Here is a 20614-nt window from a genome sequence, read left to right as displayed (position 1 = left end):
GTGTTGTGGTATTCATCAGGATATCATTTATTTTTATGGTTAAGTAGTATTCCATTGTATGTATATACCACATTTTGTTTATCCATTCATCTGTTAATGGACATTTCCGTTGTTTTTGTATACTGTTACTGTTATGTGCCATCGAGTTGGCCCTGACTCATAGCTGACCCCTCCTTGGTTGCCAAGGCAGTATCACTACGGAAGTAGATTGCCCAACCTTCCTTCTGAGGAGTGGCTGGTGAGTTTGAACTGCCAACCTTCTGGTTAGCAGTCAAGTGCCTTAGGCACTATGCTACCAGAGCTCCTTTTTGTATTCTAGCATTTGTGAAATATGCTGCACCAAACATTGGTATGCAAGTTTCTGTTTGTATTCTTGCTTTCATTTTCCTGGGTATAGACTTGGAATTGAAATTGCTGATTCGTATATGCTGAATATTTTTTCACAACTGGTTTATTTGAATCAAAGTCCAAAAGTCTCTGAATATTGCATTTGGTTGTTATATTTCTTACCAATTTAACAATTCCCTGCATTCATTTTTTAAAATGACTTTTATTTATTGACAAAACTTGCATTTTGTATCCTGTAGAATATCTCACACTCCAGGTTTGGTTGATTCTGTTATCTTGGTATGTTTAAAATGTTTTTTTAATTCTCTTTAGTCACAAGTCTTGGCAAAATTACAAGTCACAGTTCTTCTTGGCATAGAATTTTAGCATAGACCACACCTGTAGGAAGAACATACAGGATAGGAGACATTGTTGTGTCCCTTTTTGGTAAAAACACTGCTGTGGCCATCTTTGGAAAATACAATCTGAGAAAAGAAAGCCATATAGAAACTTTATTGTCAGAATCCTAACCTAGTTCATACTTATCCTGGTATTTTAAGAAATAACTTGTCAAGAAAGCAAGTACATTTTGCCTGACTATTCAATGTATAATATGAAGTATCGCATGCATTGTTATTCTCGTACCTTAAAAACAAAGTTAACAAGTTGATGAAAACGTAATATACTAAAAGTTTACAAAAATTCTAAGTTATAATCAGTAAATATTATGGGCTATTAATTATTATTATTTACAGTATCTTGTGAATGCTATTTACTGAATTGATTGTCCATAGTCTTGACAAGCATGGAGATAAGATTAGAAGTTTTGACATCAACAAGTATCAAGCAGAAAAAACCCTGGCCACGAATCACTTGGTTGGGACAGGTAGGATTTTCTTTATTCATGTAATACCAGTTTTCATATGTGTTGAATGTGTGTTTTGCCTCTAAGATTTAAGAATGTAATATGGCCTTAAAGAAAGAAAGTATCTTTAGAATCATCATCTGCTTACTGAACAGGGCTTTTTTTTGGGGGTGTGTGTGTGTGTGTGTGTGTTTTGTTTTTATTATAGTGAATATGTTTTTCCAGAAAGTTCAGTGGTCTGTTTAAAAGAGAGTTTAACTTTCAAAAACTTTGTTTTCACATTTTTAAGTAGGCTGAGATGGTATATGTTGAAAGGGAATATTTGCTCACCTTATCTCTCCTTTTCCAGAACAGTCAATTGAGTGTTTACTCCCATTGTGATTTCTATGTGTGAGCCATAAGGTATCACTTAGAATGGAAGCAAGGGGACATAATACATTAACAATCTAGGAATACCATTGAAATTAATGGGAAAGATTCACTTCAGGGAAAGTCACTAAGATCCTTTTAGAATTAATAAGATTATTAAAATTATAAAAGAAATAGTGTCAAATTTCCTATGAGAAATTACACTGTTTGTTCACTTCTCTTAACCTCACTTCACTGCCATCCAGTTGGTCCCAACTCATAGCGATCCTTCCCTGGGTTTCTGAGGTGGTATCACTATGGAAGTAGATTGCCCAATCTTCCTTTCGAGGAGTGGCTGGTGGGTGTGAACCACCAGCCTTCTGGTTAGCAGTCAAATGCCTTAGGCACTGTGCCACCAGAGCTCCCTCACTTCTCCTAGAACCCCTAAAAAACCCATACTCTTAGGGTGGTTCTTTTTTGTGTGTGTGTGATTTGGGTAAAAGTTTACAGAGCAAATTCACTTTCTATACAGCAGTTCACACACACATTGTCTAATGACATTGACTACAATTTACCCCAGTGCAACAGCTCCCCTCCCACTGCCTCCCAATAGTTACCTCTTCCCTGTGTCCATCCCTCAATGCACTCCTGTCCCCTGAATTGTCTCCCTGTACATAAACAGCTCTTCTTTCCCCCATGATTGTTCTCTCCAAGGAGTATTTGTACCTCAGGTACATGTTCAACTCATATGCCTTGTCTTTTGTTTGGCTGGAAACCACAGGTGTGGGTTCAATTCTAGACCTGAAGGCTAGCTAGGGACCATAGTCTCAGTGGTTCCACCAGGCCTAGGGTGGTTCTTAAACTTTAAGATACATGAGAATCCTTTGGAGAACTTGTTAATAAAACACAGATTGCTAGGCTGTACTCCCAAAGTTTCTGATTCACTTGATCTGAGGTGGGATTGAAGAATTTGAATTTCTAAAATATGCTCTGGTGTTGCTGATGCTGTTGGTTCAGTGACTGTACTTTAAAAATCACTGCCCTAGAATATATGAAAACCAGGTTAATTAAAAAGCACCATATTTTGCTAGATAATGAAAAATAATCAGAGTCAGCCTTATAAATCTCAGAAGCCATATTTGTTTTAATATAACTGTATAATTTAAAACTTTCCCATAACTCACTGCCATCGATTAGGATCCCACTCATAGCGACCCCTCCTTGGGTTTCCTAGGCAGTATCTCTATGGAAGTAGATTGTACAGTCTTCTTTCCGAGGAGTAACTGGTGGGTTTAAGCCACCAGCCTTCTGGTTAGCAGTCAAATGCCTTAGGCACTACACCACCAGAACTCCTAAAAGTTGCCCATACAACTATTAAAAATGAAAGGTTAAGTAGCAGACAGCCAAGTTTTTGGCTAGCAGAATTCCAATATATTACTATAACTTTGGGAGCTCTGGTATCATAGTGTCTGAGGCACTTGACTGCTAACCAAAAGGCCGGTGGTTCAAACCCACCAGCCACTCCTTGAAAGGAAGGTTGGGCAACCTACTTCCATAGTGATGCTCCCATGGAGGGGTCGCTATGAGTGGTGTCTGACTCGACGGCATATAACAACACCACAACTATAACTTTGAACTTCAAAGATATTTAAATGTAACTGTTATGTCCTTTTGCCTAGTAATTTCAATAAGAGATATTTTAAATAGATTGAAAAATCTTCAGGTTCTTTTAGGGTATCAGTCCTAATGTTCATTTTATGGTACAAATGTTTAATTTTAAATGGTGTAACTTTGTTTACTTTCTAGGATAATTTCTTTAGATGAGAGAGTAAATTGACTTGGTTTCTGGCACTTCTTAAGTCCTTCATATACTTCTTCTCTTAGGAAAATGAATCTGTTTTTCTTTTGGATGATAAATTCATAAATGAAATCAATTTACTATCAGGAAGGACAAAGAAGAAAATTCCTATTCTGCAGCCTTTGTTGAAGGATGTTATTGTCCTAACAACATCCAGTAATGGTTAAGTAATGCTGATATTTTAAAAAGTCTAGATAACTACATTTTTTAATAATTTAGGTTATAGATTAAGGGAAGTATTACATTGAATATTACATTTCTTTTTTGGGAAACAGATGCCTGGCTGGCTGGGGTACTCACTACAGGAGAACTTTTTCTTTGGAACAAAGATCAAGATTGTTTGAAAACTATGCAAGCAGCTAAAGAGCTGAAGGAAATAATTAAAGCTGCAGTAGGTGGGAATATTTTATTTGTTTAAATTAGTTTTTTGTGATAAATGGGAGGAAAAGAAGATGAAACATTTTCCTGTTACTATCTAAAAATATATTTCTAGTATACTATTATAGTATTAATATATACAATATACCTATCACAATAGGTATATTGTATATATTGAAAAATATATACATACATGTATATGTGTTCTTTATATATGTATATATTTTGTATATGTATAAATATGTATAATATTATTTGGTAATGTTTGTCTGTGATACCCAGATTCATTTTGCCAAAGTCTGGCATGCCTAACATACCTGTTTAATAATATGTTCTTAATATCACCTATTAAGTACGTCATAAAAGTTACTATTAGTTGTACTTTTAATTTATTACCTGCACCTTAGTTTTATGGAGTCTGTGGGTGGTACAAACAGTTAAGCTTTCGACTACTAGCTGAAAGGTTGGAGGTTTGAACCCACCAGAGGTACCTTGGAAGACAAGCCTGGGAATCTGCTTCTAAAAGGTCACAAGTCTTGAAAGCTCTGCAGAGCAGTTCTACCCTGCATACGTGGGTACCCTGTGAGGCTGAGTCTACTTGATGGCAACTGAAGACAGCTTGAGCTTTAACATCCTGAGCAGTAACATCATTTGGATTTCTTACTGCCTGGAATAGATTAAATTATGTACTCTCTGGGAGGAATTCAGATGTTAAAATTTAATAACTTTTTCTTTTTTTCAAGCGAGCTCTTTGAGATTATATTTCTATGTATCTGGAAATGGGAAAAGAGTTCTGCTTACAACGCCTTCTGGATGCATATTTCTTTGGGAGTATTTGGATTCTAAGAGTATTGTATCTTCTAAAAGTCCTACATTGGTGGGCCAATGGTCCCAGATCAGACGTGAAGAAACAGTTCTTTTGCCTTCCATTGAAGACAAAGAAGCTGTAGTGCATGCTGTTTTTATAAAAAATGAGGTAAAAAACCCAAAGATGCATGGAAACAATTAGTCCAAGTGACTGGTACATGCGATCCTCAGCCTATACGACTGTGAGACCAGAAGAACTAGATGGTGTCCAGCTACCACAGTCAGCCACCCGGTGGGGGATCTACATAGGAGATCCTGGATAGAGAGGGAGAACTACGTGGCAAAAAACTCAAAATCATTTTTAAAAAAAAAAAAAGGGACCAGGGTTTGCTGGTCTGATAGAACCTTGTGAAACCCCTGAGACTATGGCCTCTAGGTGCCATTCAGGTCTGGAATTGAACCCACTCTTGTGGCTTCCAGCCAAACGCAAGACAGGCGTATGAGCTGAACATTTATATTAGGTAGATACACTCCTTGGAGAGATTAATCATGGGAGAATAGAAGGGCAGTCTATGCACAGGGAGATAGCTCAGGGCAGGAGTGCATGGGAGGGAAGGACACAGGGAAAAAAAAAAGAGAAAAAAGAAAAAAAATGAGGTAAAATGCAAACCAGAGGGGTTAGAGCAGCTGTGATCTCAGACTCTAAATAGACACCATTTTTGAAGTTACTTAGCAGAGTGTGTAATGACAGCTTTGTGTAGTCATCATTGTCACAGTAACTGTGATATTATTGTATGGAAAAGATATTTTTATATTTCTTGCTTACATTTAAAAACAATGTTTGTTAAAAGTGATTTGAACTTAGAATTTCCTTTTTCTTTACCTGTTTTTAAAATAATAACTTTGTAATTTAACAAGCTAGAATTGGTGGTATTAAGTAAACCATTTAATTGCAGAAAATAACTCATTCAGTCATTTAAAAAAAAAAATTAAAATAACTGTTTGGCACTTTTTGTGTGAGTGGACCAAGATTTTATTAGCCATCCACTAAAGTTAAAAATTCCATTTTGAAGTTTTATTGTTTTTCTGCTTCCTCTACTCCCCTCCAGGGGTGATGCTATTGTTTCAATAACTATAAAGGAAGAGAAAAATAAACATATAAGAATCTTTCCAGTTATATCCACAGTGAATAGCAGTGTTTTTGTAAGAGACTACACTGTAACCTCATTTCCCATTTGGGTCATGCCTCAGGCTCACAAAAGTAGATATGTAATATGTAGCATAGTGTTAAAGATAAAATACAAGCAGTGTCACAATGTTTTTCAGTTTATTCATGATGAGAATTTATGTTTTATGTATCTTGATTTATTTTCAGATTAATTTTAAACTAATATATCTTAAATTTATCTACAGTTATTTGGAGATTGCTGCTTATGTTCCTTTACTTTTTATTCTGGGGAATGCCTTAAGTTAACGCTTCTGGCAATTCGGTGGCATGAGAATGTATTTACACCCATAAGGTGAGGTAAATGTTCCCTTCTTTCTAACCTTTTATTCCTTTTAAAAACGCTATTCTATTTTGGCCTATATACACATAGTAAGATTGGTAACTGTTCATATGAATTTCAACTTCTGAAGCTTTACGGATTCTTTCTTCTCATAAATATTGCTCTGTTTCTTAAGCTTTTATTTTGAAATATTTTATCTAGAAAATCTTTCTTCTTTTTGTTTTGTTTCTCTTCTTGTGTGTCAACATGTAACATATGAAGGAAGCTAATGTGTTACGAATTAGTAATACCCGTGACATAGCTTCTAGCATCACAGCCCCATGCAAGGCACCATTGGACTGACATGAGCAGTGGCATCGCAGTGCATTTCAGGAGGTAGCACATGAGCAAGAACTGATGGTATTGAAGAAAGATGCTCAAGCTGTACTGAAGGCATTGGTGAGAAATCAATCTTTAGGAATGGACAGAATTCCAATTGAAATGTTCCAACAAACAAATGTAGTACTGTTCCAACAAACAGATGCAGCACTTGTTTGTCTATGCCAAGAAATTTGGAAGACAGCTACCTGGCCAACCATCTGGAAGATAGACATATTTGTGTCCATTCCAAAGAAAGGTGATCTAATAAAATGTGGAAATTATCAAATAATATCATTAATATCACATGCCAGTATAATTTGGTTGAAGATAATTCAAAAATGGTTGCAGAAGTATATTCACAGGAAGCTGCCAGACATTCAAACCAGAGGCAGTAGTGGATGTAGAATGAGGAATATCATTGCTGATGCCAGATGGATCTTGGCTGGAAGCAGAGAGTACCAGAGTGATGTTTACCTGCGTTTTATTGGCTATGCCAAGGTATTTGGCTGTTTGAATCATAACAAATTATGGATAACATTTTGAAGAATGAGAATTCTAGAACACTTAATTGTGCTTATGTGAAACTTGTACACAGTCTAGGAGGCACTTATTTAAACAGAAGAAAAATACTGCATATTTTACAATTGGGAAGGGTACGTGTCAGGGTTGTATCCTTTCACCAAACTTATTCAAACTGTATTCTGAACAAATAATCTGAAAAGCTAGACTGCATGAAGAAGAATATAGCATTGGGTTGGAAGAAGACTCATTAACAATCTGCCATATGCAGATGGCACAGTCTTGCTTACTTGCTGAAGAGAACTTGATGAAGATCAAAGACTTCAGTCTTAAGTACGGCTTGTACCTCAACATAAAGAAGACAGAAATCCTCACAACCGGACCAATAAGCAATATCATGATAAATGAAGAAAATATTAAAGCTGTCAAGGATTTCATTTTACTTGGATCCACAGTGAGTGGCCATGGAAACTACTGTTGCTAGGTGCTGTCAAGTCGGTTCTAACTCAGCAATCCTATGTACAAGGGAAGAAAACACTGTCCAATCTTACACCATCCTCACAGTCATTGCTATTTTGAGTCGATTGTTGTAGCCACCCTGTCAGTCCATCTCATTGAGGGTCGTCCTCTTTTTTGCTAACCTTCTACTTGGCCAAGCATGATATCCTTCTCCAGGACTACTCCTTCTTGATAACATGTTCAAAATACATGAAACAAAGTTTTACCATTCTTGTTTCTAAGGAGCATGCTAGCTGTACTTCTTTCAAGACAGATTTGTTTGTTTTTCTGGCTGTTCATAGTTTATTCTGTATTCTTCACCAACACCATAAGTCAGCGGCATCAATTCTTCTTCAGTCTTTCTTATTCATTTTCCAGCTTTCACATGCATAAGAGGCAGTTGAAAAATTCCATGACTTGTGTCAGGTTCACCATATTTCCCAAAGTGACATCTTTGCTTTTTAACACTTTAAAGAGTTCTTTTGCAGCAGATTTTACCAACACAGTAGGTTGTTCTTGACTGCTGCTTCCATGGGCACTGATAGTGGAAATCAATGAAATTTCAGTCAGAAAATCAAACAATATATTGCATTGGGAAAATCTGCTGCAAATGACCTTTATAAAGTGTTAAAAAATATGATGTCACTTTGAAGACTAAGGTGCTTCTGACACATGGTATTTTTGACCACCTCATATGCATGTGAAAGCTGGACAAAGAATAAGGAAGACCAAATAAGAATTGATGGTTTTGAATTATGGTGTTAGTGAAGAATATTAAATATACCATAGACTGTTCAGAGAACAAACAAATCTGTCTGGGATGAAGTACAACGATTAATGTACCTTTTATATATTCAAGTTTTTTTTTTTTTTAATTAAAAATCGTTTCATTTATTTTAAAAAGCCCAATAATATAGGAAAAATGCATGAAAAGCATACAGTGCCTTAGAAAAATTTAGGATAATGGTCACTTTTTTTTTTCTTATTAATTTTTTTATGTTAACAGTACTTTATTGAGGTATACTTTACATTAAAAAAAATGAACAAATTGTAACTATATATCAGATGGGTTTTGATACACATACATATCTATCCTTGTATTATTGTTATTAGGTGCCATCAAGTTGATTTCGACTCATAATGACCCTGTGAATAATACAATGAAACACTGTCTGGTCCTGTGCTATCTTCACAATCGTTGTAATGCTTGAGCCCATCATTGCAGCCACTGTGTCAGTCCATCTCATTGAGGGGCTTCCCTTTTTTGACTAACCCTCTATTTTTTTTTTTTAAGGCATTTTATTGAAATATAATTTATGTACAGTGAAATACATAAAACTAAAGTGACATGAGTCAATGCATTTTTTTTTTTTTTGCATTGTTCCCTCCCCTGCCCTCCCACCCCTGGCAACCAACAAAGAAAGTTTCTCTGAATATATAAACCTTGACCCTCCACAACAACGAACTAATACTGTATTTGTCCTTCTGTGATTGACTTATTTCACTCAGCATAATATCCTCCAAGTTCATCCATATTATGTGGTGTTTTGCAGACTCTACATTATTCTTTAGTGCTGCATAGCATTTCATTATGTGTATGTACTATAGTTTGGTCATCCACTCTTCCAGTATGAATCTTAGAGATAAGTCCCTTCCCAGATATGTAATTTTTGGCAAATACGAATTTGTTGCTGTCATTTTTGTTATGTGCTTTTTCATGGTGTCGACTTCTTTGTTTCACAGAATTTTCTGTGCTGAGCTCGTTTGGTTTACGAATCGTGTTATCACTTCCTTTGTTGCTGTTTTAGTATTCTGCTGAATATTTATGTTGGTCCTCTTTTTTGATGTGAAGGTCTATCATTTTTCTTTGCGGTTACCCTGTGATTTATAGTTTTCTTCCCAAGTTTAGAACAGTCCATTCTATTTTGTAGTTGTCTTGACTTCCCTACCATTTACAAGTTCTGTAAATACACAATTTTTTCCCTCTTTTTGGTTTGTAGTTGTTCTCATTTGTCAAATGATGTCTCTGGTTCTCTGTTTACAATCTTGTAGGCTTATTTCTTTGGATACTTCTGTACCTGGGTTGGTTTCTGGGTTATATCATCATGTGTGTTAATGACTAACCTTTCACTTTGCCTATGCTGATATCCTTCTCCAGGGATTGGTCCCTTCTGGCAACATGGCCAAATTGTGAGAGACAAAGTCAGGCTATTCTCATTCTAAGGAACATTCCGGCTGTACTTCCTCCAAAACAGATTGGTTCATTCTACTAGCAGTCCATGATACACTCTGTATTCTTCACCAACACCGTAATTTGAATACCTCAATTCTTCTGTAGTCTTCCTTTTCTTTGTCCAACTCTCACATGCATCTGAGGCTATTAAAAATACCATGACTTGGGTCAGGTGCACCTTAGTCTTCAAAGTGACATATATGCTCTTTAATACTTTAAAGAGGTCTTTTGCAGTATATTTACCCAATGCAGTACATTGTTTGATTTTTTGACTGCTGTTTCCATGAGCATTGATTGTGAAATCCTTGATAACTTCAATCTTTTCTCCATTTGTCACAATGTTACTTATTGATCTGGTTATGAGGATTTTTGTTTTCTTCATGTTGAGTGTAATCCATACTTGCCAAAGGGGCAAGTTGGTTGCATCTTCCAACCTCCTCTAACCCCACAAGAGGAAGATAGAATCACCATCAGTAGTCCAAGGCCTATCCCTGTGAGGCCAGACATGCTGCCTCCCTCCGACCCTTTCACCAATCCCAACACCAACTGTTCTCCTGCAGCACCCACCTCTTTTCTGCTGGGTTTGGTATTTTGCTGCAGTGGCCACACAGAACTCTCAGATTATGGGTTTTATTAGGGAAGCACCAGGCTGCAGTTCAAGTTCAGGAACAACACTCAGTCTCTGTCAGCCCTCCGTCTCTCAGCCAATAGTCTCTCTCCCAGCAGCACATGTCTCTCGGTATCTTTCTCCCAGCAATGTGTGCCTCTCAGTGTCTCTTTCTCAGCAGCGCCTGTCTCTCAGGAGCATATTTCTCTCAGCAGCACGTCTTTCTCAGCCAGCAGTCAGAGAGACTCCTTCTGCTTCTAGGAGGCCTCCTTTTGAGCCTGGCAGAGTGGCCAAACTAACCAATTATAACATCAGAATTCTAAGCTCCTCAGTTGCTCACAGCAAATTCCACCACAGAGTTTACAAAGACTTATGGCTAGAAAAGCCATACCAGGTAATTTATTACACCACAATACTGAAGGCTGTAGTCTTTGATCTTCATCAGTAAGTGCTTCAGGTCTTCACTTTCAGCAGGCAGGATTATGTCATCTGCGTATCATAGGTTGTTAATGAGTTTTCCTTCAATCCTGATGGCACATTCTTCTTCATATGGTTCAACTTCTTAGATTATTAGCTCAGCATATAGATTGAATAAGTGTGGGGAAAGGATACAGCCCTGATGCATACTTCCCCTGATTTTAAACCATGCAGTATTGTCTTGTTGTGTTCAGATGACTGCCTCTTGATCTATGTCCAGGTTCCTCATGAGCACAGTTAAGTGGTCTGGAATTCCTCTTCTTTGCAGTGCTACCCATATTTTGTTATGTCCCACATAGCTGAATGCCTTTGCATAGTCAATAAAACATAGGTAAACATCATTCTGGTATTCTATGCTTTCAACCAAGATCTATGTGACATTAGCAATGATACCCCTCACTCCATGTCCTCTTCTTAATCCGAGTAGAATTTCTAGCTATTCCCTGTTGATACATTACTGCAACCATTTTTGAATTATCTTCAGCAAAATTTTACTCATATGTCATATTAATAATACTGCTTAATAATTTCCTCATTCTGTTGGATCACTTTTCTTTGTAATGAGCACAAATATGGATCTTTTCCAGTGCTTGACCAGGTAGCTGTCTTCCACATTTCTTGGCATAAATGAATGAACACTTCCAGGGCTGCATTTGTTTGTTGAAACATTTCAATGGATATTCATTCTGTCAATTCCTTGAACCTTGTTTTCTTTTTACCAGTTCCTTCATTATAGCTTGGACTTTTTCCTTCAGTACCATTGGTTCTTGATCATATGCTACCTCCTGAAATGGGTGAACATCGACCAGTTAATTTTTATGCTACCTCCCGAAATGGGTGAACATCGACCAATTATTTTTTGTACATTTTCTCTCTGTATTCCTTCCATTTTCTTTTGATCCTTCCTGCATTGCTCAATATTTGTCCTTAGAATCCTTCAGTACTGCAACTTGAGGCTTTTATTTTTTCTTCAGTTCTTTCAGCTTGAGAAATCCTGAGTGTATTCTTCTTTGATTTTCCAACTTCAGTTCTTTCCACATTTCATAATTACACTTTACTTTGCCCTCTTGAGTTGCCCTTTGAAATCTGTTCAGCTCTTTTAATTCATCATTTCTTCTATTCCCTTCAGCTACTCTCTGTTGAAGAGCAAATTTCAGAGTCTTTTCTGACATCCATTTTGATCTTCTCTTCCCTTCCTGTCTTTACTGACCTTTTGCTTTCTTTATGTATGATGTCCTTGATGCTATCCCATGACTTGTGTGGCCTTTGGTCTATATCTGTATAACTACCATTAAATTTAAATATTTGTAGAATGTCGCCACCACCCCAGAAAGTTCCCACTCCTGCACCTTTTTAATCTCTGTAAAAAATAGTTCCTGTTGTGTAGAAATTTGTGCATCTGCAAGTGTATTTGGGGTTAGCTAGGGAAGAAGATATTACTACTAAAAGTCTCACATTGAGGTTGTTTAACTAACTAACTGGTAACTCCTCTTTAGTGCTCTGAATTAAACTCTGAATGGTCACCAGAGGCCCTCTCAGTATATGTGCACATATTGGAATTTAGGTGAACCTTTAAAATTTTTTTTTGTAATGAGCTATAATATGAAGACTTACTCTAATTTCTTTATGAATGTATTTCATTATTTTCTTAGATCTTTGCAATATCATGTTCATTGGGCACAAGAAGACTATTTTCTTTGTAATCTAATTCCTAAATGTGAACCAGTAAAGTCAAAAGGAGCTCTAATTTCTGCCTTTTCAAGAGATGGCCTTTCCCTGGCAGTAACTCTTAATCAGAAGGATCCAAAGGTCAGTAAATGTAACATTTCTTAATAATTTATGAGAAATAGTTTTTATAGTTTAATTTATAAAAAAAAAAATAATTTTGAGATTTCTTTTCCTTTTACTGAATATAGTATTTTTTTCCTTCCTCAATACTATTTTATTGATGTTTTCTAATCCAACTTAACGTTGTGGGTTTTTAAAGTTACTTAAATTAGTTTCCATATTTTTAATAACCTTTAGAAGTGAAAGATGATAAAGGGAAAGGGGGAAAGAACAACAAAGTGGTAACTGATTTCTTAAAGAGAAGCATAGTCGGAAAAGACTCCCTGGATAGTTTATTGATATAACATGATATCTCTAGGTCTGCAGAATTGTAAGTATACCCAGTCCTCACTTACCAACATGCTTAGGTTCCAAAGACCATGTCGTTAACTGAAATTTATATGATCAGAATGCATGTTGTGTAGCTGGGCCCCCCTTCCCCACAACGCCTTCCCCACCACGCCTTCCCCACCCCCATGGAATCAATAGGAATTGAAGTGAGGGTTGGTGAATGTTGGGTGTTGCCTGCCACTCACTGCCTCTCACTGCCTGCCTTCGGTGGGGACCCTGCTCATCCTCTCCTTGCCTCAGCCCACCTTGCATGGACACCTCCTGCTTGTCCTCCATCTGCCCCAACTCCATCTGCCCTCTTTCCTCTCCCTCCCTTCCTGCCTTCCTCCACTGACCTCCCCAGCACCTTTAGGCCTTTACCCAGCCTTCCTCTGCCTGCTTCTGACCTTGTATCATCTCACTGTAATGGGCAAACCAGGAGAAGGCATCCTGCAGCCAATCAACCACCATCCCTTGTGTTGTTTGATCTTTGCCTCCAATATTTTGTTCAGGGTGTCCCACAGTGTGCACCCTGGGCCTGGGCCTGGCCATAGCCCCGCGTGGGGCCTGGACCATCAGGGGTGCCACCTGAGAATTTTTTGAAAGTTACCATAAATAGGAAATGTCAGATAACAAGATAGTTGTTAAGTAGGAGCTGGTGTAATGAGTAAAGTATAGTCATTTTAAAGGTTTTATGGTCTTTTTGCTTTCTAGGCAACTCAGGTATTATTTGTAAACACACTGAATTTTGTCACTCTCTCTGGTAGCCTTAAAGGATGTAGTAACAAAAATCCTGTCGTTCCAGCCACACTTGTCAGGTAAGAACTCTTTTCTAGTGCTAAACAGTGTTGTGTTTTCCAATCATTTAACAAGTTTAAAACCTCTATTATCTAGTCAATTCCAATTCACAGCCACCCTATAGGACAGAGTAAAACTGCCCCTTAGGGTTTCCAAGGCTATAAATCTTTATGGAAGTGGAGGACTGCCTCACCTTTCTCTCCTGGAGCAGCTGATGGGTTCAAATGGGTTCTAACTGCTGACCTTTTGGTTCGAAGCCAAGTGCCCTAACCACTGTGCCACCAGAGCTCCTTTAACAAATTTAAGTTCTGCTAACTCAGTAGGCATCATGTAGATAGATAATGGAACTTACCTTCAGCATTTGTGCTGAGTAGGTTCTATCTAAAAGCTGTTTTATATAAAAGAAAGCCTTAAATACTTTTCAGAGAAGGTTTGGCTTAATTGAAGCTACATGAACATATTTTCTTTTCTCTTTTCATTTCTTCTATGGATTCTTATGAGGAGTGGAATCATGATTGAGTACAGAAATATTAGGATTGATAGGAGAGGCTGAAATGAAAAACCTGAATTGTGAAGTCCATTATTTACTCTGGGAGCTTGGGGTGTATAGTGTTTTAAGTAAAGTTCGCATCCTCTGCATATGGGTCAGTAGTGACATAGAAGATGGCCATTTTTATTGTTGTTGAGAATATACAAACAGAACAGATACCAGTTTGATAATTTCTACATGTATAATTTAGTGACACTGATTATACTCTTCAAATTGTGCAACCATTCTTGTAGGAGATGACTTTGAATGGACAGTGATCTAGTGATCTACCATCAGGACATAAGCAGGACTGTAGAAATAAATTTCCTTTTGGAGCCTTCCTGCTTTATTTTCTGAACACTTTTCTATGCTTTTCTCTGAATTTCCAAAATTTTAAGGTTTATCCAACCTTGCTTCTTTGTTTTCTTTATGTCCTCAAAAATCCCTTTTCAAAACTTCTTGGTGTAGTGGTCTGCTTGAATTAGGGTATCCATCATTTTCATGAGAAGGAGGTATTTTTTTGTTTTCATGAAACATTAGGATTAGCAGATAGTTAGGGAATAGTAGGGAGCTCTGGTAGCATAGTGCCTAAGGCACTTGACTGCTAACCAGAAGGCTGGCAGTTCAAACCCATCAGCCGCTCCTCGGAAGGAAGATGGGGCAATCTACTTCCGCAGTGATACTGCCTCGGAAACCCAAGGAGGGGTCGCTATGAGTCGGGGCCAACTTGACGGCACATAACAACAACAACAATAGGGAATAGTAACAGTGGCAGCTTGGGCAGAGGGTAAAACCCTAGCAAGCTGTAGCATTGGACTTGACGCCTATCAATAGGTCTAGATTGTGGACTCCAGTTGGAGTAAAATTTGTTTTAATTAAAATATGAGTGCCTAAAAAGCTACACTCTTTTAAGGAGAATTTTCATTTTATGAGTTGATTTTGAATCCAGGTAAATTTCAAATTGGTGTATTGTGTGGAGTAGAACAAACGTCTTTTTCTTACCTTTCTATTGTGTTGTTGTTATTGTTATATGCCGTCAAGTCAGACCTTTCTATTAAGAAGTAAAATTCATGAAATAGCTGTTGTGATTGCCTAATACCCATTTTTTTTTTTTTTTAAGTCTTATATTTTAGAATAGGGGAACAATGTGGAACAAAACTCAAAATCATAAAAAAGACCAGCTTTACTACTCTGCTAGAGGCTGGTAAGACCCCCGAGACTAGGGCCCCAAATTACCCTTCAGGTCTCAAACTGAACTCACTCCTGTGGCTTCCAGCCAAACAATGGACAGGCATATGGGGTGAACATCTACATCAGATAGATACACTCCTTAGTACTATCAATCATTGGAGAAAAGAAAGGCAATATTTGCACAGGGAGGTAAGTTTAGAGTGCAGGAATGCTTAGGAAAGAAGCACACAGGGAAGAGGTAACTAACTACGAGGAGGAAGTGGGAAGGGAGTTGTTACATTGTGGGGAATTGCAGTCAATGTCATGCAACAAAATGTGAATGAATTGCTATGTAAACTTTCACCCACCCAAATCACATAAAAATTAAAAAAAAAAAAAGTCTCATCCTTGCTTGGTACAGCCCATTATAAATTGTCAAGGAATGGTAGAGAGTCATTTATTGACATGTTGTTTCTTGCTTTTTCTAGATCCTATTGGGTAGGTGATATCAGCTGGACGCATGATAATCTTTTTCTGACTTGCATGTTAAAACGTGGCTCCCTGGTTTTATTGACATGCCAGGGCGAATTGGTAACATTAATTACATTTGGTTGCTCTATAGAATTTGGGCCAGCAGAATTTATTCCTCTTCATCCACTAATAACTTATAGGTGAGACATTTGAATTTGAATTGTTTTAATTTGTTTGTAGAACTTTTCTTTTTTGATATTACTTTCACTGTGCTTTTTTTTTTTTTTATAATTTCCTCTTTCAAGTTATTCTTACTTTGAGTCTGTCATCTCATTATCTGTTTCTTATTTATAGTTCTCTTCTATTTCTTTTTGTGGCTTAATCCTGCTGAAAATTTGACATTGTGACTGTAAGTATAAATTAATTAAATCAGTAGCACTAGAAAATTTACCTACTTTGGTACAAAGCTTAATTTAAAAAATGCCTGTTGCTGTCTAGTTGATTCTGACTCATAATAAAAATATATGGCATTTATTGTTGTAAAACAATAACACTTAGATAAATTAATCTCAAACTTAGTTCAGCACATGGATTTATCTACTTTTTTCCTGAAGAGGAAAAATTGTTAAAAATGGATAGATGACTAGAATTTAGCCACATTTTAACTTAGTTATGAGATAGAATAGCCGTTTGGCTTTGAAATCAGGCAGATCAAGATTCAAATCTTAGTTCTTCTGTTTATTAGCTATGTGATTTTGGGTAAATTATTCTTTTCTGGAATATTTTATATATAAATTAAAGACAGTAGAGTAAATGCCATAATTCAGGAAAATAATTAAAGAGCCCACATAAAGCTATGAATGCTTTAATCAGTTATATTATGTTTTCCTCACCGAGATTTAGGAGTCTCTGGGTAGTGCAAATGTTTAATGTATTCAGCTGCTAACTGAAAGGTTGGAGGGTTGAGTCCTTGGAAGAAAGTCCTAGTGACCTATTTCTGAGAAAGTCGGTCACTAAAAACCCTGGGGACTATACAGTTCTGCTTCGACATTCTTGGGGTCACCATGAGTTGAAGTTGACTTGATGGAAAAAACTGGAAAAAAAACACAAAACAAAACACCCCAAAAAACAAAAAAGAAAACAAACTGCTTTTCTTTTTCTTTCATTTGCTTGCTTTGTCATTATTCTGATACTTTTAATGTTATTTTACTTCTTAATTATCTTTGGAATAATAAGATGTTTAAGGTTTTTTTTTCTCTTACTGATTATTGAATTTCGGTATTTCTTTGCTAGACCACAAAAGTTTACATTTCAAGATTCAAATGATTCTGTAGATTCATCAGCTTCTGATAGTGATCCTATGAGACAGAGGTTTTCGGTCAGAGCACACTCCCGTTTACCGTACCTCATTATTTCTGATGGATATATGATCACAACCCTGCGATTTCTTGATAACCTGTCTCCATCAGTGCTCATGAGATCACTTCTACTTGATTCAACCCAGCGGCTTGAGAAAACATACCAGAGTGTAGTATTATCTAAGGTATGGTACTTTTTTGGTATCATTGAGAAATAACTTTTAAAAGTTGGCATCTTATCCTTTTAAAAATAAAACTATACTGATAATAAAGTCCTTGGATGGTACACAGTTGCTTATAAGATTTTTAATTTCTTGTCATAAAATTATTAATAAAATTTTAACCTTGGAAATCTTTTGCCTTCTCTCCTACAGCCCAAAGGCAAAGGGCTGAACTTGCGATCACTGGATTCCCTCAGGTCTAGTCTGTTAAAACACCAAGAAAATGAAAATTCAGCTGATTCAGGAGTCCCCAAATTCTTGCAGGCAGAAGAAACACTGGAGTTAACTGACAGAACAGGAGATTTGCAAGTATATAGTAGCAATGCTATGTTTACTTTGAACCACAATTATGTATTAGTTTTATTCCAAGAAACAGATTTTGTTTATCTCTTGTTAAAGGGAAGAAAATGTGAAAACATCAAATTCTATTATAAGATGCTACATTTATTAAATATAATTTTTCCCTCATATTTTAGGATATTGAAGCAGAAGAAACTAATGAAGGCAAACACTTTCCAAACAATTTACTCCCTTTCTGGAACCAAAAAAATGATCCAATATTTAGTAATGTTAAACAGGGAAGATTGGAATTTGCATCTATGTTTGATACGATACATGCAAAGGATGACACTGAAGAGACAGACAGAACCATTACAGAACTGCATTCTATCCAGAGAAATCTCCTAGCAGCATGGAATATAGGAATTTCAAAAAATGTGATGGAAAAAAATATAATGTTAAATTACACAGTAGTTTGTATCACTCATTTTTTTTACATTCTTCAGTTTGTAAAATGTCCTTTCCCTAAACTTGGTATTTCTTTAGATAAGAGTCCAAGAAATAATGCATGGTTGCTTTGTATCTTTCAACTTTTTAATCAGTGTTTATCAATCCAGTATTGGGACATGAGATACAAGCAAGATTTGGGACATTTGGTAAAGCTAACCTCATATACTATAAAACTTTTGCTGATTCAACAACATAAGGAGCAGTTATTCTCAGAGAAGCTTTTAGCCTGTTTTTATTTACTTAAAATGGTGGCTTCTAATTTAAATGGCATATATAATCTTCAGCCTGAAATAATTTCTACATCAACTGATGGAAGTAGAACAGCAGCTCAAGACTCATTGGTGGTACCTATTTTTCAAATGTTTCAAAGCTATGGTTCTCAGGCAAAATGGTCTTGGAGTTCATCTTTGAAGATGTGTCCTCAAGATGTAAATCTTGTTCAACAGCCAGGCCACAGGTATCATTACTTTCTTAAATATTATGATATCATAAACATAATATCTTTAATTTTTAAAAATTGAGATATAATTAAGATACCATAAAATTCACCATTTCCAAATGCTTTTTAGTACATTTACAAGGTAGTGCTGTCACCATTACCATTGTCTAATTCTAGAATATTTTCATTGCCTCAAAGGAAACCCTGTATCCATTAGTACTCAGCATTATAGATTTTATAGCATATAAACATATTTTATACTAACTTGATAAATTAAAATATTGTTTGCTTATTTATATGCAACACATAATTTTAGTATTGGGCAACCATGATATTGTTAATATTTTGGTTTACACTTACTGTAGGAAGATGAACACAGGTACATAAAACATTTATGAAGAATTTTTAAATACATGTTGTACATTTTTTTAATCACTGGACTTTACCTTATATATAACACAGATCAGTTTGTGTGTATGTTATTATGTCAGTGAAGACGCAGGGAAAAAAAATACTAAGAAGGGGGCTATTCTCAATCTTGCCCTTAGTCTGAAATTTGTTTTTGATGATGACATAATTTTGTGTGCAGATTGATTGCTCTCTGGAGAGTATTGTACAAAAAAACGTTATGTTATCAAGCACAGTTAAGTCGAAGAGCTCCTAAAGGTGACAGACAGTTAACTGAAAAGATGGCACATGAAGCATCTACTGTCAAGTCCCTGCTGTGTCATATACAGGCCAACTTACAGGCTGCTGGAGATCACTTGAACCAAACCTTAGAACTTAAATCTATAAATGGTCAGTATTTTATAAATAATTTCTAACTCCATGAACCAACACTATAGTTAGCTGAACTTTGATTTTATTAAATTGTAATTAATTGTTTTTCAAAATAATTTCTGACTGAGAAGTATGTACTTGAGAACAAAGTAAATTTTTATAACGTTATATAATTAACTATAACTAACAGTTAAAAACTTTTTAGGTGAAGAATATTTTCTATTAGGATCATATGAAAAATCTGTTCAACTGTGGAAGAAAGCTCTACAAGAAACTCTAGAGAAAGGTAAGGTTGTGTTATAAAAATCCCTTGCCATAATATTGGTAGGAACTTATTTTAGCTGGCTACAGAGCTTAAAAATAATTTCAGATTTCAGTGTACTCATGCTTACATGAAATTAATATCGTTGGCACCTTGACCGTTCAAAATATTTAAAATTATTCTTGGAGTTTGTATCACCAAGAATTGTTTCAGTTATCTATAGATAGATAGATGTCCTTTTTTCAGTTAGTGATGGAACCTGTGCTTGGTTGTTGATAGGGAAAAAATGAGATTAAGATCATAAGTAAAATGATATTTTTGTCCTTCAGAGGGACTGCAAATGTCTAAATGGGAAAGTACAGATCGTATATTTTACTACATTCTTAGAGACTTAGAGAAACGTGGCTGAGGCCTTCTGCCCTTAAGTCGTTCAAATTTAAGAATTTCCTTGAGTTGGACTTGCTGTTGCATTAAATATGGGCTTTATGGAATTTTTGCATGAGGCTCTGTGGCTTCTAGAAACTGCTGATAGCATTTATGATATAGTACTGAGAGTGGGGCTGAGATGATAGAGGTTCTAACAGGTGAGCTTGGAATTAGCCCTGGCTACAGCTTGTACATGTCACATAAGGTCAGTTATTAAATTTATTTTCTGACTCTTGTGGCTTAATGTGTTTTATTCATTTATCTGTTTAATTGGTATTTATTGAGTCCCTTCTGTGCAGATCTGTATCAGGCATGGAGGATAACTGAAATAAAACAGCTTTTCTATCAAGTTGTCCACATTCTGGAGGAGAGAGAGACTGTATGAACAACTAGCACTTTTTTTCATTATGTTGTATGGTTAGAGTGCCA

At 36.2% G+C, this 20614-nt stretch overlaps 1 protein-coding gene across 1 annotated transcript in view; it reads left to right on the top strand.

Annotated features, from left to right (window-relative positions):
* The first annotated feature begins 1132 nt into the window (after window positions 1-1132).
* Window positions 1133-20614, top strand: part of CPLANE1 (ciliogenesis and planar polarity effector 1) — a 231606-nt gene continuing 212124 nt past the window's right edge. Inside the window, exons 1-13 of the mRNA XM_042782397.1 lie at window positions 1133-1213; window positions 3425-3560; window positions 3674-3793; window positions 4520-4752; window positions 5997-6103; window positions 12438-12594; window positions 13657-13760; window positions 15928-16110; window positions 17204-17453; window positions 17643-17798; window positions 17966-18735; window positions 19307-19515; window positions 19703-19783. Of these exons, the coding sequence (XP_042638331.1) occupies window positions 1133-1213; window positions 3425-3560; window positions 3674-3793; window positions 4520-4752; window positions 5997-6103; window positions 12438-12594; window positions 13657-13760; window positions 15928-16110; window positions 17204-17453; window positions 17643-17798; window positions 17966-18735; window positions 19307-19515; window positions 19703-19783 (2587 nt within the window). The remainder of the gene's footprint in view (window positions 1214-3424; window positions 3561-3673; window positions 3794-4519; window positions 4753-5996; window positions 6104-12437; window positions 12595-13656; window positions 13761-15927; window positions 16111-17203; window positions 17454-17642; window positions 17799-17965; window positions 18736-19306; window positions 19516-19702; window positions 19784-20614) is intronic.

This window comes from Orycteropus afer, unplaced genomic scaffold (assembly GCF_000298275.1).
Source record: "Orycteropus afer afer isolate SDZICR_OR568_19922 unplaced genomic scaffold, OryAfe1.0 scaffold00300, whole genome shotgun sequence".
Lineage (NCBI taxonomy): Eukaryota > Metazoa > Chordata > Mammalia > Tubulidentata > Orycteropodidae > Orycteropus > Orycteropus afer.
This window is presented reverse-complemented; position numbering and strand designations above follow the sequence as displayed.